Below are 25,965 nucleotides of genomic sequence, written 5' to 3'. Positions count from 1 at the left end.
GAGGGAGAGAGAAACCTCCCAATAGAAAGACTACAGTGATGATACCTGCATGGATTATGAAGGATCTAACAGAAGGTAGTGGGCCATAGTTCTAGGTGTAAATGCATTACAACTATAGGGCCTTATGATTTTGGAAAACACGGACAGAATCACGGAATTAATGCATACAAACGGATATTAGGTTTAAAAACGGAAATGAGCGGAATTTAGAGACTAAAGGTAAAGATGCGTTCTTTCTTTATTAAGCATTGTAAGCAAGGATGTGTGCTGCCAGAAAATGAGAGCCGTCTTCATCAAAATCATTTGCCCAATGTGGTTGAACAACATATATAGATGCCGTTCTTTGAAAGATTTGTGGCAGAAAAATTTGTTGTAGTTGATGAAACCACAGATATCCAAGACTACATAGTTCTCAACATAGTGATAGGTGAGTAAACATTTGGTTGTATGGTAATTCTTTTATGAAGGCAGTTCTAATTGTACATGAAATTATATTTAACCGGTATTAAGAGTCTTTCCCATAGAAAAATGTTATTAGTGAACAGCACTGGTTGTTAATGGGTTCCCTTTTAAAAATTAACAATGATGTTTTTGGATTTAATAAATGTTTTGCCTCGCAGTTATGAGGCACGCAAGGTCATTTGACTCTTCCATTATAAACTCGCCACCTATACCTGGGCAGATTCTCCTCAGATGTAACAAGCCCTTAAAAGCGGGTCTCTCTTTCTTTTTTCTGTTTAATTCCCGGATTTAGCGTCTTGAAGATTACTTTGCTTTTGCTTTGTAATTAATTATTTTAAGATATTCAGTAGCTGAAACTACAGATGTAATGATGCACGTTTTTAATCTGTAAACAATTAAGGTTTAAGAATCTTTAGAAATAATTTACATAATTACAATCACAGGTACTGAAATTCAGTACTTTTTTGGCAGATGTAATCTTTATGGAGAGCTGCAAATTTTCCACCTTTTCACAGGCAGCACTTCAGTCCCTTCACAACAACCAGCTGAATCTTAATGACATTTCAGCATAGGTTACAGACAATGCATCATACTGTCTGAAAGCATACCAGAAAGTTTTAAAAGGGGTTATGCCTAACAGTGTACATTTAACTAGCTTATGTATATCACCAGTTTGGTGGGAGAGACCTGGAAGGACTATAAATGCTTTAGTGAAGCTGCATGAGTAGTGATGTGGGTAAAGTCTGCCTTCTCCAAGAAGCCTGCCAGGAACCACTGAGGCAGAAACACCAGGTGGAATAGCTGGTTCGAATCAGTAGGGTTCCTCGATGAACATATTCACTTCTACAAAAACTTTTTTCTGGCCAAGAACACATCCGCTCAGGCTGTAACAAATATTCTAGACCCTAAAAGTAAAGTTAACCTTCATCTCAAAAGGATGCATCAAACTAGTAACAACTCTTACAATTCTGGAGAGGACTCACTGTCCTACTGCAGTCTTAGCATACAGTATCATGGAGGATCTAGGCTCCTACCTGACGAATGGAACTGCAAAATAAGGCTCAGTTGTGCCAGTGTGCTGTTTCATTAAAAGGAATGTAAAGTGCTATCTCATTATTGTTTGTTTTGTTGTAGCTGTTGCTACTTACAGTAAAAAAAACACAAAAATCCAAATTAATGAAAAATGGTGAAAACCAAAAATAAAAAAATATAATGGAATTTGTGAAAAAATAGAATGGAATCCGACAACTGTGAACTGTATACCCCCAAATATTGCTGAGTGTAAGAATAGGCAAATTGTGGTTCCACATTAAAAAGAATCTGTTTATTTGAAAAGGGAATTTGTGGAGTGTCCCCAAAAGTCTTCCCACAATAAAATAGTCAACTTCATGAATAAGAGACTGTGCTCAACAGAAATGTAGCCATATTATTCAGTATATACATTGTACTGTATATGAAGATACCATACATGTGATGTGCAGAAGAGATTTCTCTCCGGTACCTAGTGAGAAGTCAAGCAAAATAATGTCTTGCCTGAAGAAGGGACCTGAGTTGCCTCGTAAGCTTGCATATTGTAATCTTTTTAGTTAGCCAATAAAAGGTGTCATTTTGCTTGACTCCTCACTACATTCATAATGGCTAACATGGTACAACACCCTAGTGCTTTCTCTGGTACCTGTTAAGGTGGGCACACTTCTATTTCTGAAAGTCATTTAAAAAATAATGAACACTAAAAATGATGATGTCTGTTTATCCTTTGGAGATGCTAGGCACCCAATTCTCTGTTCTGCCAGTTATTATTTTTCTGTAATTACTGTAGTTATTTCTTCTTCAAATGTTCTATTCAGCTGCTATATTACATTTTTTACACTCTTCGTTATTTTGCATTTTTATGCCATTAAAATAACTCTTATTGGAAAATATATACGGTGTACTATTGATTTTAGTGCTGTCTGTAATAACATATCATTTCTTCAATTCTTGTCATACATACATTTAGACAGTTATGACACTACTGCACCCAACAAACCTGTCAGGTCAAACAGGAGATTGTTATGTCTTATGAATTAGGTAATTTGTGAACTCTGGTTACTTGAAATTGATTTTAAAAAGATATTTCAGTATGTTTCTTTCAAATTTGATGAGGCAATAAAGTGAATCTTTTCAGTGAAAATGTGGCCTCCAAAATTAATTTTATTTATAGCTGGGTAGTATTTTTAGTGCAAAATGTTTGTATCTTATTGTTATTTTTCAAAATTGTTGCAAATACTGTTCTTTTACACTTGTGGAAGTTACACTTTCTTGTAGTAGTTAAATAGTGCTCAGCAAACGTACAAAGTATCACAAATGTTATAATAGCATTGTACATTTTAACTTCTTGAACCTGTCTGTTGTCAATCTGTGCTTATAGTTTTTCTTTTTGGTCCATCTACCTTCTGTTTCTAAATGCTTGTGTATAAGGGCAGTTTGTGTTAAAGATATCCTGTACTTTTCTAAGCAAATGAAGAGATGCATACTGTATGTATTTTCAGACTATAGAAGTGTTTACTTAAGCGTTTCATTTGAACAACAGATGACGTGCATATCATTGGCCTATGCAATTGTGCCTCATTGTCAGCAGTGATTCTGGGTGTAGTTGGTCTTCTAGGCATGGTGTGTGTATCACTTTGTTTTGCAATGAACTTCTTATTCTACGTTTACATTTATTGGGCAGACGCCATTATCCAAAGTGACATACAACATTTGAGATACAATTAGTTACATTTCTTTTTCAAGTTGGAGGACAGACAGGTGAAGTGTCTTGCTCAGAGTCACAAAGGATCAGTGGCAGGATTTGAACCCACAACCTCTAGGTTTGAAGTCCAAAGCCTTAACCACTGTGCCACATTCTACACTTGACGTTCATCAGAATGCGATATAGTGAGGCTTGTCCAGTGTGCCTCGTAGAGTTGAGTGTGGTCTCATTGCCTTGCCGCTTGCAGTGAGAAGCATTTCCTGTGCAGTATGCTTCATGGAGTTTTTCATGGTGTCTCTCAGCAACGTTGCTTGCACAGCGTGTGAACACTACCTGACTATGCCTCCATTTTGTTTTTATGCCAGACATACATCATGATCGTTTCGGCCATTGTTTTTCTGTGAGTTGCTGTAAGTCACTCACATGCTCTCCTGTACATTGCTGCTATGTATTCATTGGCCATGAGAAAGAATCACAGCCCAATTTCAGGGCCAATTCATGGGTTGTGTTTCTTGTGTCAAAGCATTATCTGTCAATTGAGAACAAAACAAAGATTCACGGGCCAGGGGTACACGAGTTTTTGTGTTACAGAGTGTAGTTGGGATATACATCAAAAGAAATAGTGACGCCACCCTGACCACAAGTGTTTACCGCAAACAATGCCACGCAGACAAGATTCTACACTTCGCCAGCAATCACCCGGTATCTCATAAACGGAGCTGCGTGAAAACCCTATTTAAACGAGTCCACACGCATTGTAATACCAAGGAAACAAAAATTAATGAGAGACGCTATCTGTTTCAACTTTTCACCTCGAACGGATACTCAAAATCATTCATTAATCGGAGTCTACGCAGCAGGCGCCAAAGGAATCAGCATACAAGCGACGTAAATCAGAACCCCCACCCCACCTGGCATTCACTCCCGTACCACCATAATGTGTCAGAAGGCACGGCACGCACCCTGACCAAGTGGGGCATCAAAATAGCACATAAACCCACCAACAATCTGCGCACGGTCCTGTTTAATGCTAAAAACAAGAAATCGACAGCCGAAACACGAAACGCAGTTTATAGTATTCCATGCAATTCTTGCTCAGCTGTATACATAGGACAAACGTCAAAAAGAATTTCAACACGTGTACAGGAACATCGCAACGCTGTCAGAAGAAAGGACGCACTATCTTTGATATATGCACATACTAAATCGACAGGACACACATTCAACTGGGACAACGTGAAAGTAAAATGTAAGGCCAGTACAAAAAGCGCCAGAGAGTTGGCCGTGTCTTGGCTATCAGATGAAAATGCCATCAACAGACACTTGGACATAAACCCAGCATATGCCAACTTAAGAAGGACATATGCACTTTAATTTAACGATAAACCCCCCCCCCCCCTTTTTGATCATACGGACTTAGTCATCTCCACCCACCCCCCACCCCCCCCTGAATGTGCTGCTATATATTGCCTTTGATTCTTGTAAGTCTAAGCATTATCCTCTGATGAAGACCCCTGATAGGGGTTGAAAGCTCAGGAATAAAAACTATTTTATGATACGTGATTCGTTTTTTCTCCCTTTGTGGATCTCCAACTGCAAATATGCAAACCGTATCACAGACCTTCTCTTCCATATATATATATATATATATATATATATATATAGGTGGTTTAAAATAATATTTGTTAGTTATTCTCAGATAATGACAGAGAATCTTGGATTCAAGCAGTTGGCATTATACTGAATGCATGTCCTAATGCGAACATGAGTATACAACACTACCCCACAAAACAAAAAGGTTTCACATACTTGTAAAAGAAAAAGTCCTTGTATACAGGGCAACTTTAATACTTCACCAAGTATTATGCTTCAAAGTTTTTTTTTAAATGTAACAGAGAACATGGAAGTCAGCAGCAGAGTGTCACAATGGTAAATATAGTATATCGCATCTCATTAGATACAATATTTAGGGCACTCAACTTTTTTCTTTTTTTTTGTATTCAGTTTTTAATCTGACAAATGACATTAAAATAATAGACATGAACATCACTGTCAAAATTCTCATGCACTTAATTGATTAAATGAGTAATAGTGGTAATTGATTGATTAACTAAGATGACTACTTCAATTGAATGATTTAAAAAATAATCATTTAAAATGGTGACTCCATCCGCTTCTTGGTGATAGCGGACTTAAAGACACAGAAGAAAACACAAAAAATGCTTTGAGCTTGAAGGGTGAACTGAGTACACAAACCATTCCATTCAAAGCTACTGTTGACTAACAGCAGAAAGTGTATAAATTCAAATTAGTCTGTGTTCCAGAGACATATGCTAACATGTGTCATGGGGACAAGGACAAAAAACACACTTTATTTTATGTATCTTTTTATAGAAAAATGTTTTGAATATATATATATATATATATATACTTAAAATTGAACCACACACAGGAAACTGGTAAGTAAATTACTCAGGGTGACACAATGTCAGTGGAAGCAAAGTAGTTAACAACTCGTTGCTTTTAGACACTGAACCACAATGAACTTTTAATATTATATATATATATATATATATTTACTGTATATATGTATGTATGTATGTATGTATGTATGTATTGTATTGAAAGTCATGGGACCATAAAATGTTATAATGTAAATTTCTTTATAATGAATGAATATGGGGAAAATACGTATAGTGTTGTGACCGGGGTAGGTGGCAATTTGCCATCTCTAACAGCAGCGGCACAAGGACAGCTTCATAGCTGCTTTGCTGTGTTTAGTAAACAGTTAACCAAGGGCAAAGTAATTGGTTGTCCTCTTCTGGATTAGGAATATTGTGTAACATGTATGTTACAGGATGCTTAGAACATTTAACCCCCGGGCTTTAACCTGCTTATCCTTGCACTCTCCTGGTCTGCAACAGTGGTGATTCCAAAGTGCTGGTGGTGTTCTAACCAGAATTTGGGCACGAAAGCAGGATCTTGAGTGCTGTGGTAACAGTTCCTATTTTGAATGAAGTTTTGAGACTACCTTCTCTATACAGTAATAAAATTCCTGCATTTTCCATGGAAAACTAGACTCAGGTTCCTGTCAGGATGGTTGGAAGGAGACCTCAACCCAGAGCCTACAATTGGCAGCAGCTCTCTGGTGTGTCTCCCAAATACACTCTTGCAAGGCTTCATGGGAATTTGAGTTCCAATGGTCAGCCTTGCTGGGACATGTGGGAGCTTCCAGAGGGAGCTGTGGGGAGGAGGTTTCCTCCTTTTAGGGAGGTTCCACCTGACCCAGAAGTGCTTCCTGGAGGTGCAAGAAGTACTCCCAGGTCTGGTATAAAGGAAGCCACTCATCTTCACTCAGCGGTCAGAGCTGGTTGGAAGAGGATAAAGCTCACTTGAAGGAGAGGAAAGACAAAGGGGGAAGAAGACAGTTGTTTGGATTTTGTACATCATACACATGTTTGAAAGAAGCCTGTAAGAAGTATCCATCCATCCAGTCTCCAACCCGCTAAATCCAAATACAGGGTCACGGGGGTCTGCCGGAGCCAATCCCAGCCAACACAGGGCACAAGGCAGGAACCAATCCCGGGCAGGGTGCCAACCTACTGCATGTAAGAGGTATTTATGGAAAATAAAATCTTTATTTGAGCCCATGACCTATATTTTATTGGTGTGTTTATGGCTTGGGTCTCTGTGATGCCCCCTACTGGTCACTGCAGATTTTTCTGTCAGAGGTCTGCAAGAGAGCTGGTTTAAAGCAGAAGGCTAATAATGTGAAAGGCATTAGGATTAGCTAAATAATCGGAACAAGTGTGCCTCCTTGACTCTTTTAAAATATCAAAATCTGATTTCATTTTTGAATTTTTTTGTGCATCAATATAACTTATTAGATGAACCATGATTACCTAAATATCTTATAAAAAACTGACACTTTGAAAGACAATGTTTATTTTTGTTTAAGAGAAAGAAAGAAAGAAAGAAAGAAAGAAAGAAAGAAAGAAAGAAAGAAAGAAAGAAAGAAAGAAAGAAAGAAAGAAAGAAAGAAAGAGATACATTCATCTAAAATGTTAACTCAGGTAGAGTAAAAAATGCAAAGGATCTAAAGAGGGGCATGCATACCACTATGTTAACAGTAATTCTACACGGATGAAATTGCATTTAATATTTCACACGGTTTTAGCAGCAAAGGAAGAGCAGCTGTTCGCTTCTGAAAGCAATGAGGTACTCAAGGCTTTTTTTTGGTAGCCTGTTAATCTACCTGCTGCAATTTCAATTACGAGGGACAACTGATGTGTCTTGGTCCAGCTGTCACTCCTCAAAAAGGCGCCTTAGACAGATAACTGATCTTAAAGCTTTTCTGTTCCTGACCTCTTCCCTGAATACCAGCTATTATAGCTCTGCAAGCTGACAATAAAATACTTCTGATATTTCAAAGGGATCTAGAACATATGCAGAAATCTAAAAAATGTTAAGTCAGGTAAGAACACTCATAAGAAGGCTTTAGGTGATGATTACTTACTCAGTGATCGTCTGTGCTCTGGTTTAGATTCCTTGGCAGGAGGAGATTCTGCTCCACACCTGTTCACATATTCAGTGCTTGAGGATTTACAGATGCCAGATGGCAAACATTTTCCACCCATACCCTTTGACTGTAATGATATATGAAATAAAAACATTTTTGTGTCATTTTAGGTATAACAAATATATAAAATGCAAGAAACAAAAACACCAAAGCAGTTCTGGTACTGTAGTGTTTCTTAGCAAGTGTATGTATGGAGGATAGTATGTAGAATATTCTTACTTTTTCTAAACTGGTGCAGTATATATTTAATTCCAAATTTGTTTTAATTGATGTAAATCTTCACAAAAACACCAACATACAATATTTTCTTAAGAGACTAATAATACAATGAGCAGTTAAGCATGTTTCCTTCACCACTATTGCCAAATCCTTATGATTTTGTTACATGCTAGCACAGCAGTAAATTAATATTGCTTAAATGTCTATTAGAATTCTAAAGCTATTATTATATGGCTTCATTAGTGGAGTGTTTGTTTGTATTCTTTTTTCCTTCCTTCATTCCTTCCTTTATTTGCATTAATTTCTTCAGGGCACTTCAGGTGTCATTTGCCCCAAACTTTCCAGTTAATTAAAGTGATTAGTAGGAAACTTTCACTTTTTTAAAAAATACTGCTTTTCAGTATTTCAGCCATTAACTGACCAGTATACCTAAATATATACATTCTTTTTCATTATCACTGCTAGTAATATTTTTACAGATCCTCAAGAAAGAGCACCATTACATTAGTAACACTGCTTGATCTTTATGATGACTGCTTATTGGCTTTAGAGCAGCACTATGGAGTTTGAGCCGACATTCAGTCCTCCTTTTTGTACAGAAAGTTTTCTAATTTTCCTTTAAAAAAAGCTCTTAAGCTCCCAGCACTTTTTGCAAGAAGAACAAGCAGTAAGCAAAGAAGCCTAATATTCAACTGCTTAAAATCATGTGAAAGCCTATTAAGTAATAAGATTAAATGCTGAGATTATTTGCAAACTTTGTCAGCTCATTTTGTTGGATATTCAAAGCACAGAGATAACATTTTGGAAGAATGAGTTCTAACACATGGATTATTATTGGAACTAATAAAAGCAATAATATGTGCATTTGTTAAAAAAAGATTGTAAACCCTTTGGAATTTTTTGTTTTTCTGTTAAAATGGTCCCTAAAGTGTCATCAAATTTTATTTGAATCATAAAAATAGATAAAGATGGGCTGATTGAACAAATTAAACAGTTAATTTGTAAAGCTTAATGAACATGTTTTAAATATGTACACTTTAAATGCACCTTAAGGGGTTAAAGAAAAATGCTAAACAAAGGAATCAATTCATCCATCCATATCTACATCTGTCTAATCCATGTTCGGGTGATAAGTTAATGTTAATAAAAGCATAACATAGGCAAAATAGGTATTAGAAAAAATGTGAATACATTATTACAATGAATATTATCAAACACTATACACAGATGGAAATGATTAATACGTGTAAATCTCCATTATATTTTTCACTTCATTTCTGTGACTATGTAAAATTAATTTACTGCAGTCAAAAATAGTGTTGGCACAATGGTCAGGCAGCAACTAAAGTAACAAAATGAAAAACTCAAAGTGACAAAAGTTGTAAGAGAGAAGAGTAACCTCCATGGAATCACAGTATTTAAATGTTCAAAAATTCTACTTGATCTAGGCCAAAGGGCGGCACGGTGGTGCAGCGGTAGCGCTGCTGCTTCGCAGTTAGGACACCCGGGTTCGCTTCCCAGGTCCTCCGTGAGTGGAGTTGGCATGTTCTCCCCGTGTCTGCGTGGGTTTCCTCCCACAGTCCAAAGACGTGCAGGTTAGGTGATCCTAAATTGTCCCTAGTGTGTGCTTGGTGTGTGTGTGTGTGTGTGTGTGTACCCTGTGGTGGACTGGCACCCTGCCCGGGGTTTGTTTCCTGCCTTGTGCCCTGTATTGGCTGGAATTGGCTTCAGCAGACCCCCATGACTCTGTAGTTAGGATTAAGCGGGTTGGATAGTGGATGGATGAATGGATCTAGGCCAACTGAATAGTGGCTATTATCAGCTGTCAGCGAGACTGAGTTTACATGTTCTCCAGTTTGTTCCTATGCTCCTTGTCTAACAATTCCCAAATTACCTCATATGCACAAGTGTGTTGGGTAATCAACTGGTGTCCTATTAATGCTTCCTTGCAGCCCTAGGGATTCTGCTGGTGTGTGGGGTTCCTTCAAAATCTCCAGTTTCCTCCCACCTCACAAACACATGCATGTTATGTAATATGGTGAGTCCAAACTGTCCTGGAATGTGTGAGTTTGTCCTGAAGTGGACTGCTAGTTCTTGCCTTGATGAAGCCAACTAAGGTTGTCCCATTAATGCATTAAGTGGGTTGAGAAAAAAAAATATGAGTAAATAAATGATTCATTACAGTGGGTTCAAAAAGGTGAATGGGGTGGTACAGTGGTCAGCTCTGTTGCGTCACACTCCTAGGGCCTAGTTCCATTCTCTTTCAGTTTATGTGGTGTTTTCAGGTTTTTCATGTCTGCCCTGTTTTACTAACAAACCCTAAGATGTGTACATTAGGTTACTTTGTGGCACTGAGTTAGTCTAGGAGGGTGTACATTAGTATGCACATTATATTGTATGTAGTATGTACATTAGTATTACTGTGGGCTAGTGTCCTGTCTAGGACTGGATGCCCTCCTAGGCATGATACTGCTGAGAAATGTTTAAATTACACTGTGGCCAGTCAGGCTTTTAAGCTTCTCATTTTCTTATGTGTTTTCAGAATACACTAACTGTAGGAAAAGGCATGCAGGATTACTTACAGTAGCACAAAATCTCTATAAAGTATCTACCTATAAAATTTTGGGACCATAATTGTAATGTTTTGAAGCGAGTTACCAGCTCTGCCACTATTTCCTGCATGTTTACTGTGTAGTTGTTCAATTTTATCAGAGATAACATTTAAAACATGTGGTAAGGACTGCTAAAGGCTTCAAAAGACAGGGTTATCTGAAAATGACTATGCAACTTTAAAATTCGCTGGATATATTGAAAGATAAATGTCTTTTCATAGTTTCTGAATGCCACCATCTAATCTAAATTATATTTATTTTGTGCATGTTTTAAAATGACTTGCTTAATATAATACTGGACAGGATTCTACATCAATATATTGCTTTCATATTTTTGTGTTTTGTGCAATACATTTTCTCTACTACTATGTATAATGTTGTGATGGCGTTGTGTTTGGTATATTGTGGTGTTTAATTGTATTTACCATTTTATGTGTACGATTAACACCGGGAGAAACTCCTAGCAACTATGCTGCCTAACAATAAACTTCAAGTACAATAGTTTGGTGAACTAAGCATTGTATTGTAAAGCTTTGTTTCAAACAGTCATCCACTTACCTGACTTTCAATTTCCAATTTAATGGCTTCATACCATTCAGATATAGTAGCATTTTTGTCAGATTGAAGGAGAAACTCACTGCCTGAAGTGGTGGTGATCTGCAATAAATAGATAGAAAAGAAAGACAAATATCAGCAGACTAAAAAACTAATATTACAAACACAAATAAACTACAAATCCTTTAGGGTCGAGAAGAAGCGGCTTTACTAGGCCAAGTACATTAGGCTGACCGTATTTAAAAGAAATTCACCCATGTGTGAATTTAAAATGATTAGCAGTGTACACTCTACAGTATTCCAGTTATGAATACGACTCAGCTGTTTCAGAAAACTGATTCCGTCTCATATCAATGCTCTTTATTAAATGGGAAAACCTTCTTATGCACCAACATTGTTTAACATGGATGAATTCACTTTCACAGTTTTGAAAATGCTCTTTTTATACATGCACCAATAACCTAGTATAATAGTCTAACAGTTGAGGGCTGTCAGGACAGGGCATGCAGCTAAGGCAAGGCATTCTGGGAGAATGGACAAGTGTACGATTAGTAAGTGGAATTTATCACCGTCTTATTTTTGATGACCATGCCGATTATGCTGTTACCATCAGGGCTTTTTTGTTATATAAAGTTGACTTAATATCCAGGTAAGAGTTTATTTAATTAACTCTTATCTAAGATACAGAGAAACGGAATAACCCTGCCTTATAATTAGCACTGCCGGAATGTGCTCTTGGATTTGTGCAGCCCTGGATTTGAATAAGCGGGCCCAATAAATGGATGGATGACATGAAAGATGAGACAAGTGATTAACAGCAACTAATGGAATAGTATTGTGTGACTGATTCACTACAAATTATCCATCCTAATAAAAATAACTAAGAATCCAGTAATATGAACTAAAGCTAAGCACATCATTTGTGAAATGATTTGTTCAAAAAAATTTTTTAAACATACTCAGTAATGACACAAGATTATTAGCAAAGCATCATCCAGTTTAATGGACAATACTTATAACTGAAAAGAAGAAGCATGTTACATTTAGGCAGGTTTTCTATAAGCACACTATATAAGGTGGGGAAAAAAAGCTGGTATTTGTTTATTCATCCCTCAGTTCTTTAATCCCTTGACAGTTACACATATAGCATCAGGAATCACAGAATAAATACCCAGATGTGACCACAAACATGATATAAAATTACATTTTTCCCAAACTAATTTTGATTTATGTATTTGTCAGCTTGTTAACTGCTTGTTAACTTCATCAAACAGTAAAAATGTATTCTGTTTTCACAGCATTTCAGCAGCTTTGGATGCTGTAATCAGGACATTTGTAATAATATTTTACAAAACATACGTCATTTGAATATCAGCCTTGGACAGTATCATTGACCATTTAGTCCCCTAATAAGCAGACATTAGTCCAGTGCACCATATCAAGCTAGGGTGCTAAATACAGTATTTTAATTTTGAGAAAATCCAAATTAACCATGCTAGTTTACAGATACAAGGAGACTGAAGGACCAGAATAGTACTGAGAGCCTGAAGACTCTCATTAGCAGTAATTTTGATTCTGTCTCTGTGGTTGTCTTACATTAAAACTAAATTCTAAGAATGAAACCTTATGATAATCACATTGAACTGTGGACAGAAATCCAACACATCGCAGAGTGACTTTTTTTTTTTAACCTGACTTAGAGAACTCCAGCAAACCTAGGATCTGCCAAGTTTTTGCTTTTCCACAATACTTTAGTGAATTGGGCCTTAGCATTCTGTTGAAGCAGGTGGTTGACAGATAAGCCCTGGGTTTGAAAAAGTAAATAGTTATTTCCTTAACCTCAGCTGTTTATGATTTGTTCACTGTTTGGTCAGGGACTTTGAACAACCATGGCCCAATGACAAAAAAATATAAATAACTTCTACACCTCACAGCAGATATTATAAACAATTGCAATGCTACTTAGAAATGTCAGCCTTTGAAAAATTCACCATTAGTAAAATATTTGTCATATAAATATTGGGTCTCTTTTGTTTCAATTCAACTAAGCTATAACTGTGGTTGGCACTGGTAAGTGGACTATTCACAGCATTAATAAAAGTCTTTTGTAAATAGTGATATTAAGGTCACTGTTGTCATTGAGCATTGACTTTGCTCCAAGACACACTAGCATTTAGAAAAAGAAACATCCTCAGCACAAATACTCATTGTGACATTAATGATACATTGTAAATATTTTTCATGTGACCAATTTGTTTCTATGATTAAGATGACCTAAATTATCATCAGTTGGACCTGCCCTTGTTTTGAGACTTCTAGATGCTTCCTTTTGTAAATGTAATTTATGCATAGCAGTTTATGAATGAAGCAAAAAAAAAAAAACAACAAGAAGAAGAGATGCTGCATCCTGACACATAAGCTCTGTGCTCCAAGTGTAATTTACAATACTTGCGTAAATCAAAACGAAAAAGACGGCATGCTGGCAAATTGGTTAATGTGGCTGAGTTTGACTCATGGCCCGCCCACTGTCTGCACAGAGTTTTTATGTTCTTTTAAGTGGTATTCTAATAATTTTTCATTTCCTCCCATATACATAATAAATTAGGTTAATTTGCCTGGTATATCCACTCACTGGGCAAATTATTAGGAACACCTGTACACCTATTTATCTTTGCAATTTTCTAAGCAGCCAAGCATATATCTGCAACACAAAGCACAAAATCACGCAGATACAGGCCAGGAGTCTCAGTTAATGTTGACTTCCAGAATAGGGAAACATGTGATCTCTGTGACTTCGACAATGGCAAGACAGAGGGTGCCAGACAGTCTGGTTTGAGTTTTTCTGTAACTCTGAGATCCTGGGATTTTCACACACAATTGTCTCTAGAGTTTACTCATAATGGTGCCAAAAAAACTTTCAGTGAGCAGCAGTTTTGCTGATGAAAACATCTTGTTGAAGAGACTGGTCAGAGGAGAATGGTCAGATTGGTTCAAGCTCACAGAAAGGCAATGGTAACTCAGATAAACACTGTACAAATATGGAGAGCAGAAAAGCATCTCAGAATATGTTGAGCCTTGAGGCAGATGGGCTACAACAGCAAAAGACCATGTTGGGTTCCCCTTCTGTTAGCCAAGAACAGAAAGCTGAGGTTGCACAGACCCCAGGCTCGCCAAAACCGGATAGTTCAAGACCTGAGAAAGCACATAGCCTGGTCTGATAGATAGTAGAGTGGTCAGATAGTAGTGTCAGAATTTAGTGGCAGCAACCTAAATCCATTCACCAAACCTGCATTGTGTCAGTGGTCCAGGCTGGTGGTGGTGGTGTAATGGTTTGAGAAATGTATTCTTGTACACTTTGGGGCCATTCATACCAGTCAATTACTGTTTGAATGCCACAACCTATTTGAGTATTGTTGCTGACCATGCACATCCATTTATGACCCCAATTTACCCATCTTCTAATGGCTGCTTCAACCATGATTTTACACCATGTCACAAAACAAAGGTTATCTCACACTGGTTTCATGAACATGACGATGAGTTCAGTGTTCTTCAGTGGCCTTCCCAGTCACTGGATATTAATGCACTAGGACATATTTGGGATGTGGTAGACCAGGAGATTCACAGCATGAATGTGCAGCTGACAAATCTACAGAAACTATGTGGTGCAATCCGGTCAACATGGACCAGAATCTCAAAGGAATGCTTCCAACATATTGTGGGACCCAAGCCACAAGTAACTGAGGCTGTTTTGAGAGCAAAATAAGGACCTACACAATATTACAGAGTTCCAAAGAATTTGTGCAGTGAAAAGTCTGTGCATTGGGAGGGTGCCCTACCTTTTGTCAATCTCTCTGGGATATACTTGAAGTAATTTTCATGTGACCTTGCTTTGGATTCAATTTGAAATAAAAACAACAAGATCATCTTTCAAAAATCTTTATTCACATATCAGACGTTGTAAACTCACAATTACTGAACCTTCACAAATTTTATTTAAAATGTGTATTTTACTTGAGCTGAAATGCTTACAATATTTTTACTTGGGGACAAAATGTTTAACGTACAAAATAATTGTGGATGTTTCAATTATTAAACATTTAAAATAATCTTAAATCACTCATTTAATCTCACTGTACTTGAAGCTTTGGTAACATGCCCATTAAAATCTGACTGAAATTAGCGTACTTTAAAGACTTAGAGTATGAGAATGACAACCCTTGGCCAAAAGCATATAATCATTTATTATTCAAGGTACAACCACCCATGTATTATTTATTACATGCCAGATTCACTTTAAAAACGTTCAGTTAAACCTTAAATTCACACCTGAAAGGATTTTATTAGCAAATGTATAATATGAAACATTGTTCTAACAAAAACCTCATGTTTCTATTATAAACTCAAATAAACAAGTATGGTTCTCTGACTGAGAGAACACAAGCTTGGACCTCAGCTTCAATATGCATTAAAAATGTAAAGATATGTTAAGTGTAGCATGGAAACATTGTGTTTAGCATGCCCACTTCACAGCTCTAGATTATTTGGTTCAATCCAGGACTGAGCACTGTCCATTAAACATTGTGCTTGTCCTGTTTATGTCTGAATGTGTCTCCTCGAGGTACTCTGTTTTCCTCTCAGTTCACAAACATTTATAGTTTTAGATGGTTGGTGACTCTGGTAATTTCTCAATGCTTTGTTCATATTCATTGATGGGGTATGCGTGAAATTAATAATACCATCTTGATAGCAACCAGGGCATTGTTACAACTGCTATATACAGGAGACGTCATCTAACAGGCAAAGTAAATCGGGCCAATTTCTTTCCCTTGTACTAGTAGAGGAAGCTGGATTCACTAATAATAGCAAAACATGAAAATTATGGTCACTTATAATTCATTTGGGCTCGGACTCTAAACAACACATAGATCCATACTAATAAGACATCTATAAGGGTCTCCATTGTTCTGCATTATCCAGCATCAGTGAGTTCAAGAGGAGAAGGCCTCCCACTATATAGCTGACTGCTGCACTGGTACTGGCAGGCTACATTTGTGCAGGGTAAAAGGTGCCGTAGCTAGAAGCCTAATAAAATACAGCATATCCAGATCCACTTGGCCATCTTGGTTTCCTCCAATCCTCTTGGCCAATCAAAATAAACACATTGTGCTTTAAGCACAGAGCTGTGATTTCCACAAGATGACACACACATATGCCGGAGCCAGCTTTTGGAGGTATATTTAATTCAATTTTTAAAGTGTTTAAAAACATTAGCCCATATTTGAACAATTGGGACTACTACCTCTTTCTAAGTTAGATAACCTCTAACCAAGTACACTAAAGATACTGATACAAAAGTAACGACAACAGATTGGACAAAGCTGACAAAACATATGAGTGTGCTGTTACAAAAACAGCTTTAAAAAGTTTGTTTAAATGCAAATATCCTGAATAATGTTGGCTCCATCAGTTCACGAGGCACTTTTATAATATTTCAAATCTGTAATTTTTAGTATTGATTTTAAGCATTTATTTTTCAGTTACTGAAAAGAAAATGTCACTGGGCAAATTTAGAGCATTCACACTATCAGACAAACCAGTTAGTCCATTATGATCAGGTTATTCTATATCATTTTCCATATCATTATATCTATATTCTGTTTCTGCGGTAAAATCCTCCCAATTTGTTGTTACATTAGGGGGCAATCCCCACTCCTGCACCAAATGAAATTCAAGCCCAGTGGGCACCAGTGAACCTACTGCTGGCTTTTTGGTGCTATAGCTTTGGTCAACTATCATATGAACACTACCTTTTTAGTAAATTATATATTCATATTTGCATTATACTTGTAGTACATTTAAAGATGATTTTTCAGGTTTATCAGGGTTTGTCAAAGGAAAACCCAACCAACTACTGGGCAGTTTTCTTAAAAAAACGAGCGGCAGGTTCATTTAGTGATCAAGTTTGTGTTTTCACTCTCACATCTCTTTGCTCATTTAGCTACAAACATCTTTTTTATCTATAGCCTGTTAAGCATGGCCTCTCCCAATTTGTTTATGTGCTTTCATGAATTCTTGTACTGGAAGTGTGGGGGAAAAATATTAAATGCTGTTACACTGTATTAAAAGCTATTGTAAGAATAAATTATGGACTTAATATTTTGTCATTTCTGAAGAGAGTATCACTCTGGTTAGATTGTTATCACATCCTGCATGTTCAGCAGAGTGCTACACGGTAACCACCAGATGATTTTACAGGTGATTGCTTTTTCTAAAAAACATTTAAATGTAATACTTCTAATAATAAAGATTTACTTTGCCAAAGCAATAATGTCACTTAATGATTACAAAGCTATTGCTAACATTTGCTAAGCATAATTTGACAAGCAGAAGGATAAAATAAACGTTAATAACATTTTTTTATTAAAGCAACAAGAATACGGAAAAGAGGATTTCAGTTTGTGCTACCATTGGCACCAACTCCTTCAAATTTTGAATAGTAGCTGGCTACTTTTTTGATGTAGCTTACTACTTGAAAATTTTGAGAAACTCCCTACAATATATATATAAAAAAAAAACACACACAATGGTCGGGGTTACCAGTAAGGTACCCTTCAATAAGCCTTTTTTGGGGTTTCCTCCCACCTTGTCTTTTTGAATAATAAATGGCAGAGTAAATCTCATTCCTTGCTATGAAAGTTATTTCATTTAATGCTGTGCACCTTGGCATTACAGCTTGATTGTAATTATTATGATTCCCTCATTATAATGCTTAAAATGTTTATCTACAGACTGCAATGATATAATGAGGTTGTGAATAGCTAAGTTGTTCACTGTAAGACTTAATTGTGATAATGCAGGTCTACTTTTAAACAATAGAATATGAATAAACAAAAAGAAATTCATTCTTGCCTTAATTAATTTTCTATATGAATTACTTATTTCATATAACAAGATAAAACTACTAAATTGTAATTTTTTTAAATAATTACCCCATAACAATAAGGTGGGAATATTAAACTGAACGGAGGATAAAATATTGATATCATTCTCAGATAAACACATCATTATTCTTGTAAATGGAAAGCAGCACTACTTATACTATATGTTCTGATTTAAAGTGTTGATCTTTATATGACAGTTACATAGATAACTTAAAACATACAGTAAATAAGGCTAATGCACTAAAAATAATCCCTAGCTAATGGCTGAAAGCAGTCAATGACCAGAACTAGAAATCATTTCCAAATACCACTGTTTCAATCTTTCTGTGTAATTTTCTAAAAATTAATTCTTCATTTCTTTCTAGTTTAAACAAAATAATACTTTTTCAGCAAAGAGTTCACCACTACGGAGTTTAAAACTATTTTAATTACATCATTTTAACTGTTTTACAATTTAACGTAGCACATTTTCAGTCTTCTTAGCACTGCCTTACAGCTAAAAGGGTTTATATCATGGTTACGATTGGTATAAACATAGCACATTCCCCCTGTGCCCAGAAAAAATAATTCCGAAATACATTTGCTTTCTTCCCAAATTCCAATCACAATCAGGTTGTGCTAATTGCCCAAGTGTGAGTGAATCTGGCTGTCTACAGGAGTTTGCTCTATGATGGACTACAGTTCCATCCAGACTTGGTTGCTGCCATTTACCCAAATATGCCAGATGAGACTTTGGCCTCTCATGACCTTGCACTGGAATCAATTTTTTCATATAGTGGATGGATGGATTGAGAATTTTATTCTAAATAACCACAACAGTTATTTTATTTTTCTGTATATTTTTTTCCAGGATCCCAAGTGTTAAGGTTCAGAATAACATATTAGTAATAATAAGGCTTTATGAACCTCATATTCAATGTATTCACTATGAAAACAATACATTTACAATGCTGGAACGCATTTTGTACATTCTGTATTCCTATATTAATGAGACCTATAGTGTGGTTTGATCGTTACCTAAATAATTTTATAAAAGAGGTTTTGTTTAAAGAAAATTGTACCCTTGTTTGTTTGCACTGGAAGCAATGATCCAATATTCACCCTGATTTCTGGCAAAAACGATGCAAACTTTTTATTTAGTAACTGTTGGCATTTTGTCTTAGAAGCAATATATGCATCTAAACATTTTCTGTGGCCGTTGGTAACTTCTGACCATCAGATTAGAACTGATCACAACACTGATTCAGATAGCAAATCAGCATGATTTTTAAATGAAAAAAGGATGAGAAGATAACATTGTCATCAAAAATTTGTGCCAAGTTCAAAATACCAAAAACTGACACCAGTTACCGGTAGTTGTTATTCATTAGCCAAGTCATTCATTTCAGGACAAATATCTTAAACCAGAGTTCGCACAATAAATATTCACACACTTAATCTCAAATGATCTGGCAATGTATGTGACAACCGTTACAGTATATGGTTGCTCCTGTGATGTCAAATGCCGTATGTTCATTTTTGATAAGATTGTCATGTCTGTTCTGTGGTCAGTGTAAAATGTTCACACGAATAAAACAAAAATGGTATGGCAGATAAACATAAACAAGTTATTCAAAATCTTCAAATCATCTCCAAGTGAACAACAAACAACAAACTCCAGTTTCGAAATTTGTTGGGCTAATAAAGCCCTGAAAAGACATATTTATTTCCAAAAGAATTTCAGGGGAGCACAAGAAAGAAAGAGAGAAAAAAGAAAGAACGATGCTGATCACTCATCTTGGAATGAACTGCATATTTTTGCACAGTCTTACACAAAATGCAATTTCAGGTAATAGTAAAACATTTCAATTCTTTTAAGCTCAGAATTCTGATTTTATTTTTTTTCTGCCTCACTAATTAATTTTTGGATTTACTTGTAATTTTTAGAATATTTAATATTGTAGTAAATGAATCAAATTCTTTAAGAATCAGGTCTTGAACAAATATCTTAATATTTTTCAATTAAAATTATAATCCAGAATTTATTGTTCCTCTCAGTGACTGCAAACCATTTGGATGCTGACGCTCCAAATCGGCATTGCTAGATACTGAGATGAGATACAGGATATTTATTAGATTGCATTAGTTAGTTTTCCACTTTCATTTATTATACCTGTACTAGATTCAGTAAACATCATTTTGGACCATCCAAGATGTCCAAATCCATCTTATGATGCATTAAAATGATGTTTTTTGGAGAGCAGTGTTTTCCTCTTTACCGTATTCTGCTACACATTACTCTTCAGTGCATTTATTATGACTGGCTTGTTACACCAATTTTTGACATAGCCACAGCAGTCTGGAGAAACATATGCACTACCATGAGCTTTTTTGACGTAGGCATTTACAATTTTTGTTGGATTACTACTCTTATTTGGAATCCTGGGACTTTATTATTTATACACTATCTGAACAACTGCTACTTGATGAAGAGACTGATACAGTAGATAGTTCAACAGAGACTTTTCCAAATTCCTAAGAAATCTGTGCTGATCTGGACATGATTCATATTCCCAGATCTGTGCTATCAACCATGAACTATGATGACAAATGTTTATTTTCATTTAGTTCTCACAGTGAATAGTCATCTAACTGATAACAAGCAACTGAGTCAAATTCCTCCTTCAATAGAGCTTGTAATCCTATGGGGTTCACAAACTTTTTCCACAAAAGACTGTAAAAGTTAAATCTTTGTATTGCATTTTGACATAAAAACTGCATTTTTTTGTGCCTAACCTTTTAAATTAAATTCTCAATTTTTTCAGAATTATATAGAGCTAAAATTACTTTTCAGTGCAAACTACTGCAGCATTCACCTTTTATTCACCATTGTAAAAAAAAATATACCAAATACCAAAGTATACCAGAGCCATGAAGATCAGCCCAATAATCTCCTGAAACCATATATTTTCAACTGTCCTTTTAATAGAAAATTGTACTGAAACTTTTCCGTAAAAAATATTTAACCAATATATTTTTGGTCAGCGGATAATCATAATTTTTTCACCATAGCCTTAACTCAAACACTTTAATTTTAATAAGAAACAATAATGCAGACAAGTAATATCAATATGGGTTATATGAATGAAAAATAACAAAAATGACCTAACCACAGAAGACGTCTCTCTTTACTGATCATCTATGTATCATATAGAGCATTCAGGTCAGCCTGGTTAATCAAAGCATGTATTTATTCTGTTCAACTCAATTAAAATGTGTTCTGGACTGGATTGAAGCAGAAGGAATTGGCTTCCTTCCAGTCAGTAAAAGAGAGTTAGTTCAATCTCTGTCCAAAGAGTGTCCATCTGCTAAGTTCCTGCTGTTAGCAGCTGATATTCATGGGGTTTTGAATGAATTTATTTTTGGATTTATTCAACATTGCCGTTTCAGTACCATTCCAACCTTTTGAATGTACTACATGTAAAGTAACAATAAGAAAGCACAAATAATACATAGAATACATTGTAAAACTATTAACTTATATCTCATTACATGTTTAGGCTTTGCATATTCATTTTTTTTATTTCAAGATATCATTCCTTGAACAAAAAAGGTAATGCCTGCATTCTTAAATTCCTTTTCTCCCATTCTTAAGCCATTATTAAGCAATTGGGCTGAAAATGGCAGTATTTCCTAAATACTATATTTTTTTATGATTATTTTTTGCCTTAAACTCAGTTGCCTCATTTTTTTTTTATCACCAATGACCTGCTTTGTAAGATGAGGCCGACTACTTGTGTACTGGACTCCATCCCCACCACACTTCTTAAATCCTGCCTTCATGCCATAATCCTGACTCATCCCTTGACACTGGCTTTGTGCCGCTCACTTTTAAAACCGCTTCTGTAACCTCAATGTTAAAAAAGTCTGGTCATGATGCTGACAATCTTAACAATTTCCGGCCTATTTCCCACTTACCTTTTCTGTCAAAGGTTCTTGAGCGTGTTGTGTTGTAGCTTCCCAACTCACCAATTACCTAACGTCTAATAATTTGATGGAACCCTTTCAGTCTGGTTTCAGGGCACGGCACAGCTGTGAAACTGCTTTGCTACGGGTAACCAATGATTTGCTTATGGCAGCAGACTCTGGACAAACCAACACGTTAATTCTATTAGACCTCAAGTTCAGCATTTGACATTATCAGACATGACATTCTACTCTCCAGAATGGAGAACATGCTGGGTATCTCTGGCACTGCCCTCCAGTGGTTCAAGTCCTATCTGACTGATAGGCAAGAGTTTGTTAGTCTTGGCAACAGAGTTCTTCAGGGCTCTGTCCTCGGCCCTCTTCTCTTCTGTATTTATATGCTTCCTCTTGGCCATATTATTCGTAGCTTTGGACTGGGTTATCATTTTTATGCAGACGATACTCAACTCTATTTCAATGTTAAAAGTAGAACTTCATCAGAGCTTTCTCAGCTCACAACTTGCCTCAGTGAAATTAAAACCTGGATGGAGCAGAACTCTTTAAATTTAAATTGCAACAAAACTGAACTCCTGCAAATTGGGACTAAAGTGCAGCTTAATAAAATGAGTTCCTTTCCAGTCAATCTTGGCGGTGATCTCATCAGACCTGAATCTACTGCAAAGAATCTTGGTGTCTTTTTTGATTCCTCCCTTTCTTATTCCGCCCACATAAATCACATTAAGAAACTTTCTTACTTTCACCTTCGTAACATATCACGTGTTCGCTCCTTCCTCTCCTTTTCTAACTCTGAGAAACTTGTCCATGGTTTAATCACATCCCACATCGATTATTGTAATTCCCTGCTGGTAGGTGCCCCTTCTGATCTTATATCACAGCTCCAGCTTATTCAAAACTTGGCTGCAAGAGTCCTTACATGGACCAGCAGCAGCGAGCGCATCACACCCATCCTGCTTCACCTTCACTGGCTCCCTGTGTCTTACAAGATTGAATATAAAATTCTACTAATGACCTACAAAGCCTTAAACGACTTTGCGCCAAACTACATCAGTGACCTTCTCCATCACTATGTGCCTGTCCGCCCACTAAGGTCCTCTGATTCTGTCAATTTTGTTGTGCCCCACACTAATCTACACTCCATGGGTGACAGGGCCTTCAGACTCTGGAATGACCTACCGAAATTAATTAGATCAGCTGACTCCATGAATTCTTTTAAAAAACAACTCAAAATTCATCTGTTCAGGAAGGCTTTTAGCTCTACCTGACTTTATTACCCTTCTTTCAGTTTACCTTGATGTCAGGATGCTCATGTAACCTGTATGTGTGTGTGCTAGACCATCAATTATGTTGTCTGTTAGGCTTTTTCTCTGAATTTACTATCTTACTCTTCTTTATTTATTTATCTGGTTTAGTACAATGCTATATACTGTGTACCCTGCCGTTCTCTCTTAAACTCTGTGAAGTGCCTTGAGCATGGGACAGGTGCTATATAAATAAATCCATCCATCCATTATCCAACCCACTATATCCTAACTACGGGGTCACAGGGGTCTGCTAGAGCCAATCCCAGCCAACACAGTGCGCAAGGCAGGAAACAAACCCCGGGCAGGGTGCCAGCCCACCGCAGTATATAAATAAAATGTATTGTTATTTATTATTATTACCAACTCATTTCCATAGCACAGTGACACAGCAAATCATGCTATGCCCCCTATAGTCCATGGATGAGCTACTTGTTCAATTTTGATGTTTTTTTCCCAGGTCCACAATGACTTCCCTCCAATGACTCAGATTTCCCTTGTACAGCCCAAACGCATGCTCCTACATCAGTTGGTTAACTTGAATTGGTCAAATGTAAATGAGTCAATGTTTGTTTCCTTTGGTTTATTTATTGTCTGTTTCCCATGATAGCCTGGATAGACTCTTTTTTTTCCTCGTGACCTTGACCTGGATAAAACAGATTTGACCTGATATTACACGTTATGGTTGATTAGATACTCTAAGTTGTCCCTTTATGAATTAAATTAAATGTGTGTGTGCCCTATTATAGACTCCTTTCAGGACTGGCTCCTGCCTGGTTCTTAAGTGCCAGGATAGATAGAAGATTCACTATTAGCTGCAATGATGTCATTTTGTGGATGGTTTTCATTGAAAGATGAATTTTTACATTCAATAGTTAATTTTAAAAATGTAGAACAGAATTCGGACGTTAACTTTAAATAATTCAGATGGTGCACCTTTGCTTCTAAATATTACCATATTCAAATGGCTTCTTAATAATTCAAAAACTCTGTATAGAAACTTTGTTACCACTTTCATTCTGTCATGTTAGAAATTCTTGCTTTGTTTTACTTTATGAGGCAGTCCACAAAAAAAGAACTTTCTCAACGTTTTTCCTTTCTGTGTCTTTCTGAATATCTCACTAAAACAGTCACTTCATGATAAGCACGTAAGTACAAATAGTGTTGCATAGCTCTTTATTCATTGGCTGTCATAAAATACACGCCAAATTGTTATTTGGCTGTTCATTAAAGGGAAAAAGAATGATCTTTACAAGCTTTACATTTATGGGGATGCACCTGAAATATGAAATAAAAGTTATGAAATCACTGACCATTTTTCTAAATGTCATAGGCAGGTACCAATTACATGATTTCTTATTTTTGAGGTTATAATCAAATCATCTAAATACGAATTTTGAAATCCTTAAATTAAATTAAAGATTACAACAAAAAATGTGTAGTGATAGAAGTTCTAAACCAGCTGGTAAACAACTCGTTTCCTTACATCTACCGCAAGATGTGTTTGCTTCTAATCATCAAGTTGCTACAGTAAGCGCTAAATGTGATGGCTGTAGAAAAGAATATCTGAAAAATGGCTAGGCTGGGAAATAAACATTGTTTGAAAGGGGGAGACAAACGAAATGGTTGTTAAAGAGGCAGGGTTCTAATACCAAAAAAAGATGAGACAAGCGAAGAAACAAAATGATGACAGCATCCAAAAAAAAAAAAAACCTGAAGTACACAACCCCGTCTAATATATTTTTGTTGATTCCTAAATGTAAAAAAGGCCGTGTCATTGATTGAGTGTTTGGATGTCACCTATAGTGTGGTACCATCTTAAATGAGAGGGAGAGCAAGATGCAATACAACACGTGAGCGTCATGTATCGTGACTGACAATGGGATTAATGACCGCAAAAAACATACCTGCTGCCATGCAAACACTGTCAAAAAATGGCAGCAACCATGCAATATGTTGCAATTTCCTACGTTTATTAATATAAATGGTTATTTGTTTTTGTAAATCACCACAATGCCATTTTGTTTTTATTTTGAGCATTATCATTTTGTGGTGTCATTGACATGATGCATTGCACGGTTGTCGGGGATGTGGTCACGGAAGTCATGTCTGATCATTAACATAATTGCAGCGATGGCCATTCCAGCTTTTAAATTTCTAACCATTCTTTCTATGTGTTTAATTTTTTTTTTTTAATTTTTGTTTATTAATCCTGTCGTTGTGTTCTTTTGACTGATTCTTAGTTAATGCTTTGTTTTGACAAAAGAGGTTTGATTTTTCTGGTTTTGACCCACACACATATAATCTCTAAAGCTCTGATTTCAGCAGTCAGGGTTCATGTCTCAACTCTGCCATATCAGGGTAATTACTAAGAGAGAGACAGAGTGGGAATTTTGCACTTAGCAGTTCCTTGACGGTGACATCAGTCAACAAGTTTTTTGGATTTGACTGGCTGTTGATTAGACCGTTTCTTAATGTGGCCATTCTCTAGCATAATTATGCTAATAAGTTTTCGATTAGACTGTGTATCAATCTTTTGATATCCAGTCTATAAAAAACTTGCTCTAACATCCTATAAAATATCTCTGGCACTTAA

General features: G+C 36.2%; 1 protein-coding gene across 1 annotated transcript in view; it reads right to left on the bottom strand.

Annotated features, from left to right (window-relative positions):
* Positions 1-25,965, bottom strand: part of arhgap15 (Rho GTPase activating protein 15) — a 709,745-nt gene that overhangs the window by 344,061 nt on the left and 339,719 nt on the right. Inside the window, exons 8-9 of the mRNA XM_028806513.2 lie at positions 11,165-11,263; positions 7,713-7,842 (exon numbers count right to left, since the gene is read on the bottom strand). Of these exons, the coding sequence (XP_028662346.1) occupies positions 7,713-7,842; positions 11,165-11,263 (229 nt within the window). The remainder of the gene's footprint in view (positions 1-7,712; positions 7,843-11,164; positions 11,264-25,965) is intronic.

Source organism: Erpetoichthys calabaricus, chromosome 8 (genome assembly GCF_900747795.2).
Source record: "Erpetoichthys calabaricus chromosome 8, fErpCal1.3, whole genome shotgun sequence".
In the NCBI taxonomy this organism is placed as follows: Eukaryota; Metazoa; Chordata; class Cladistia; order Polypteriformes; family Polypteridae; genus Erpetoichthys; species Erpetoichthys calabaricus.
Note: the sequence above shows the minus strand (reverse complement) of the source record. Positions and strands in the feature narration are given on the sequence as shown.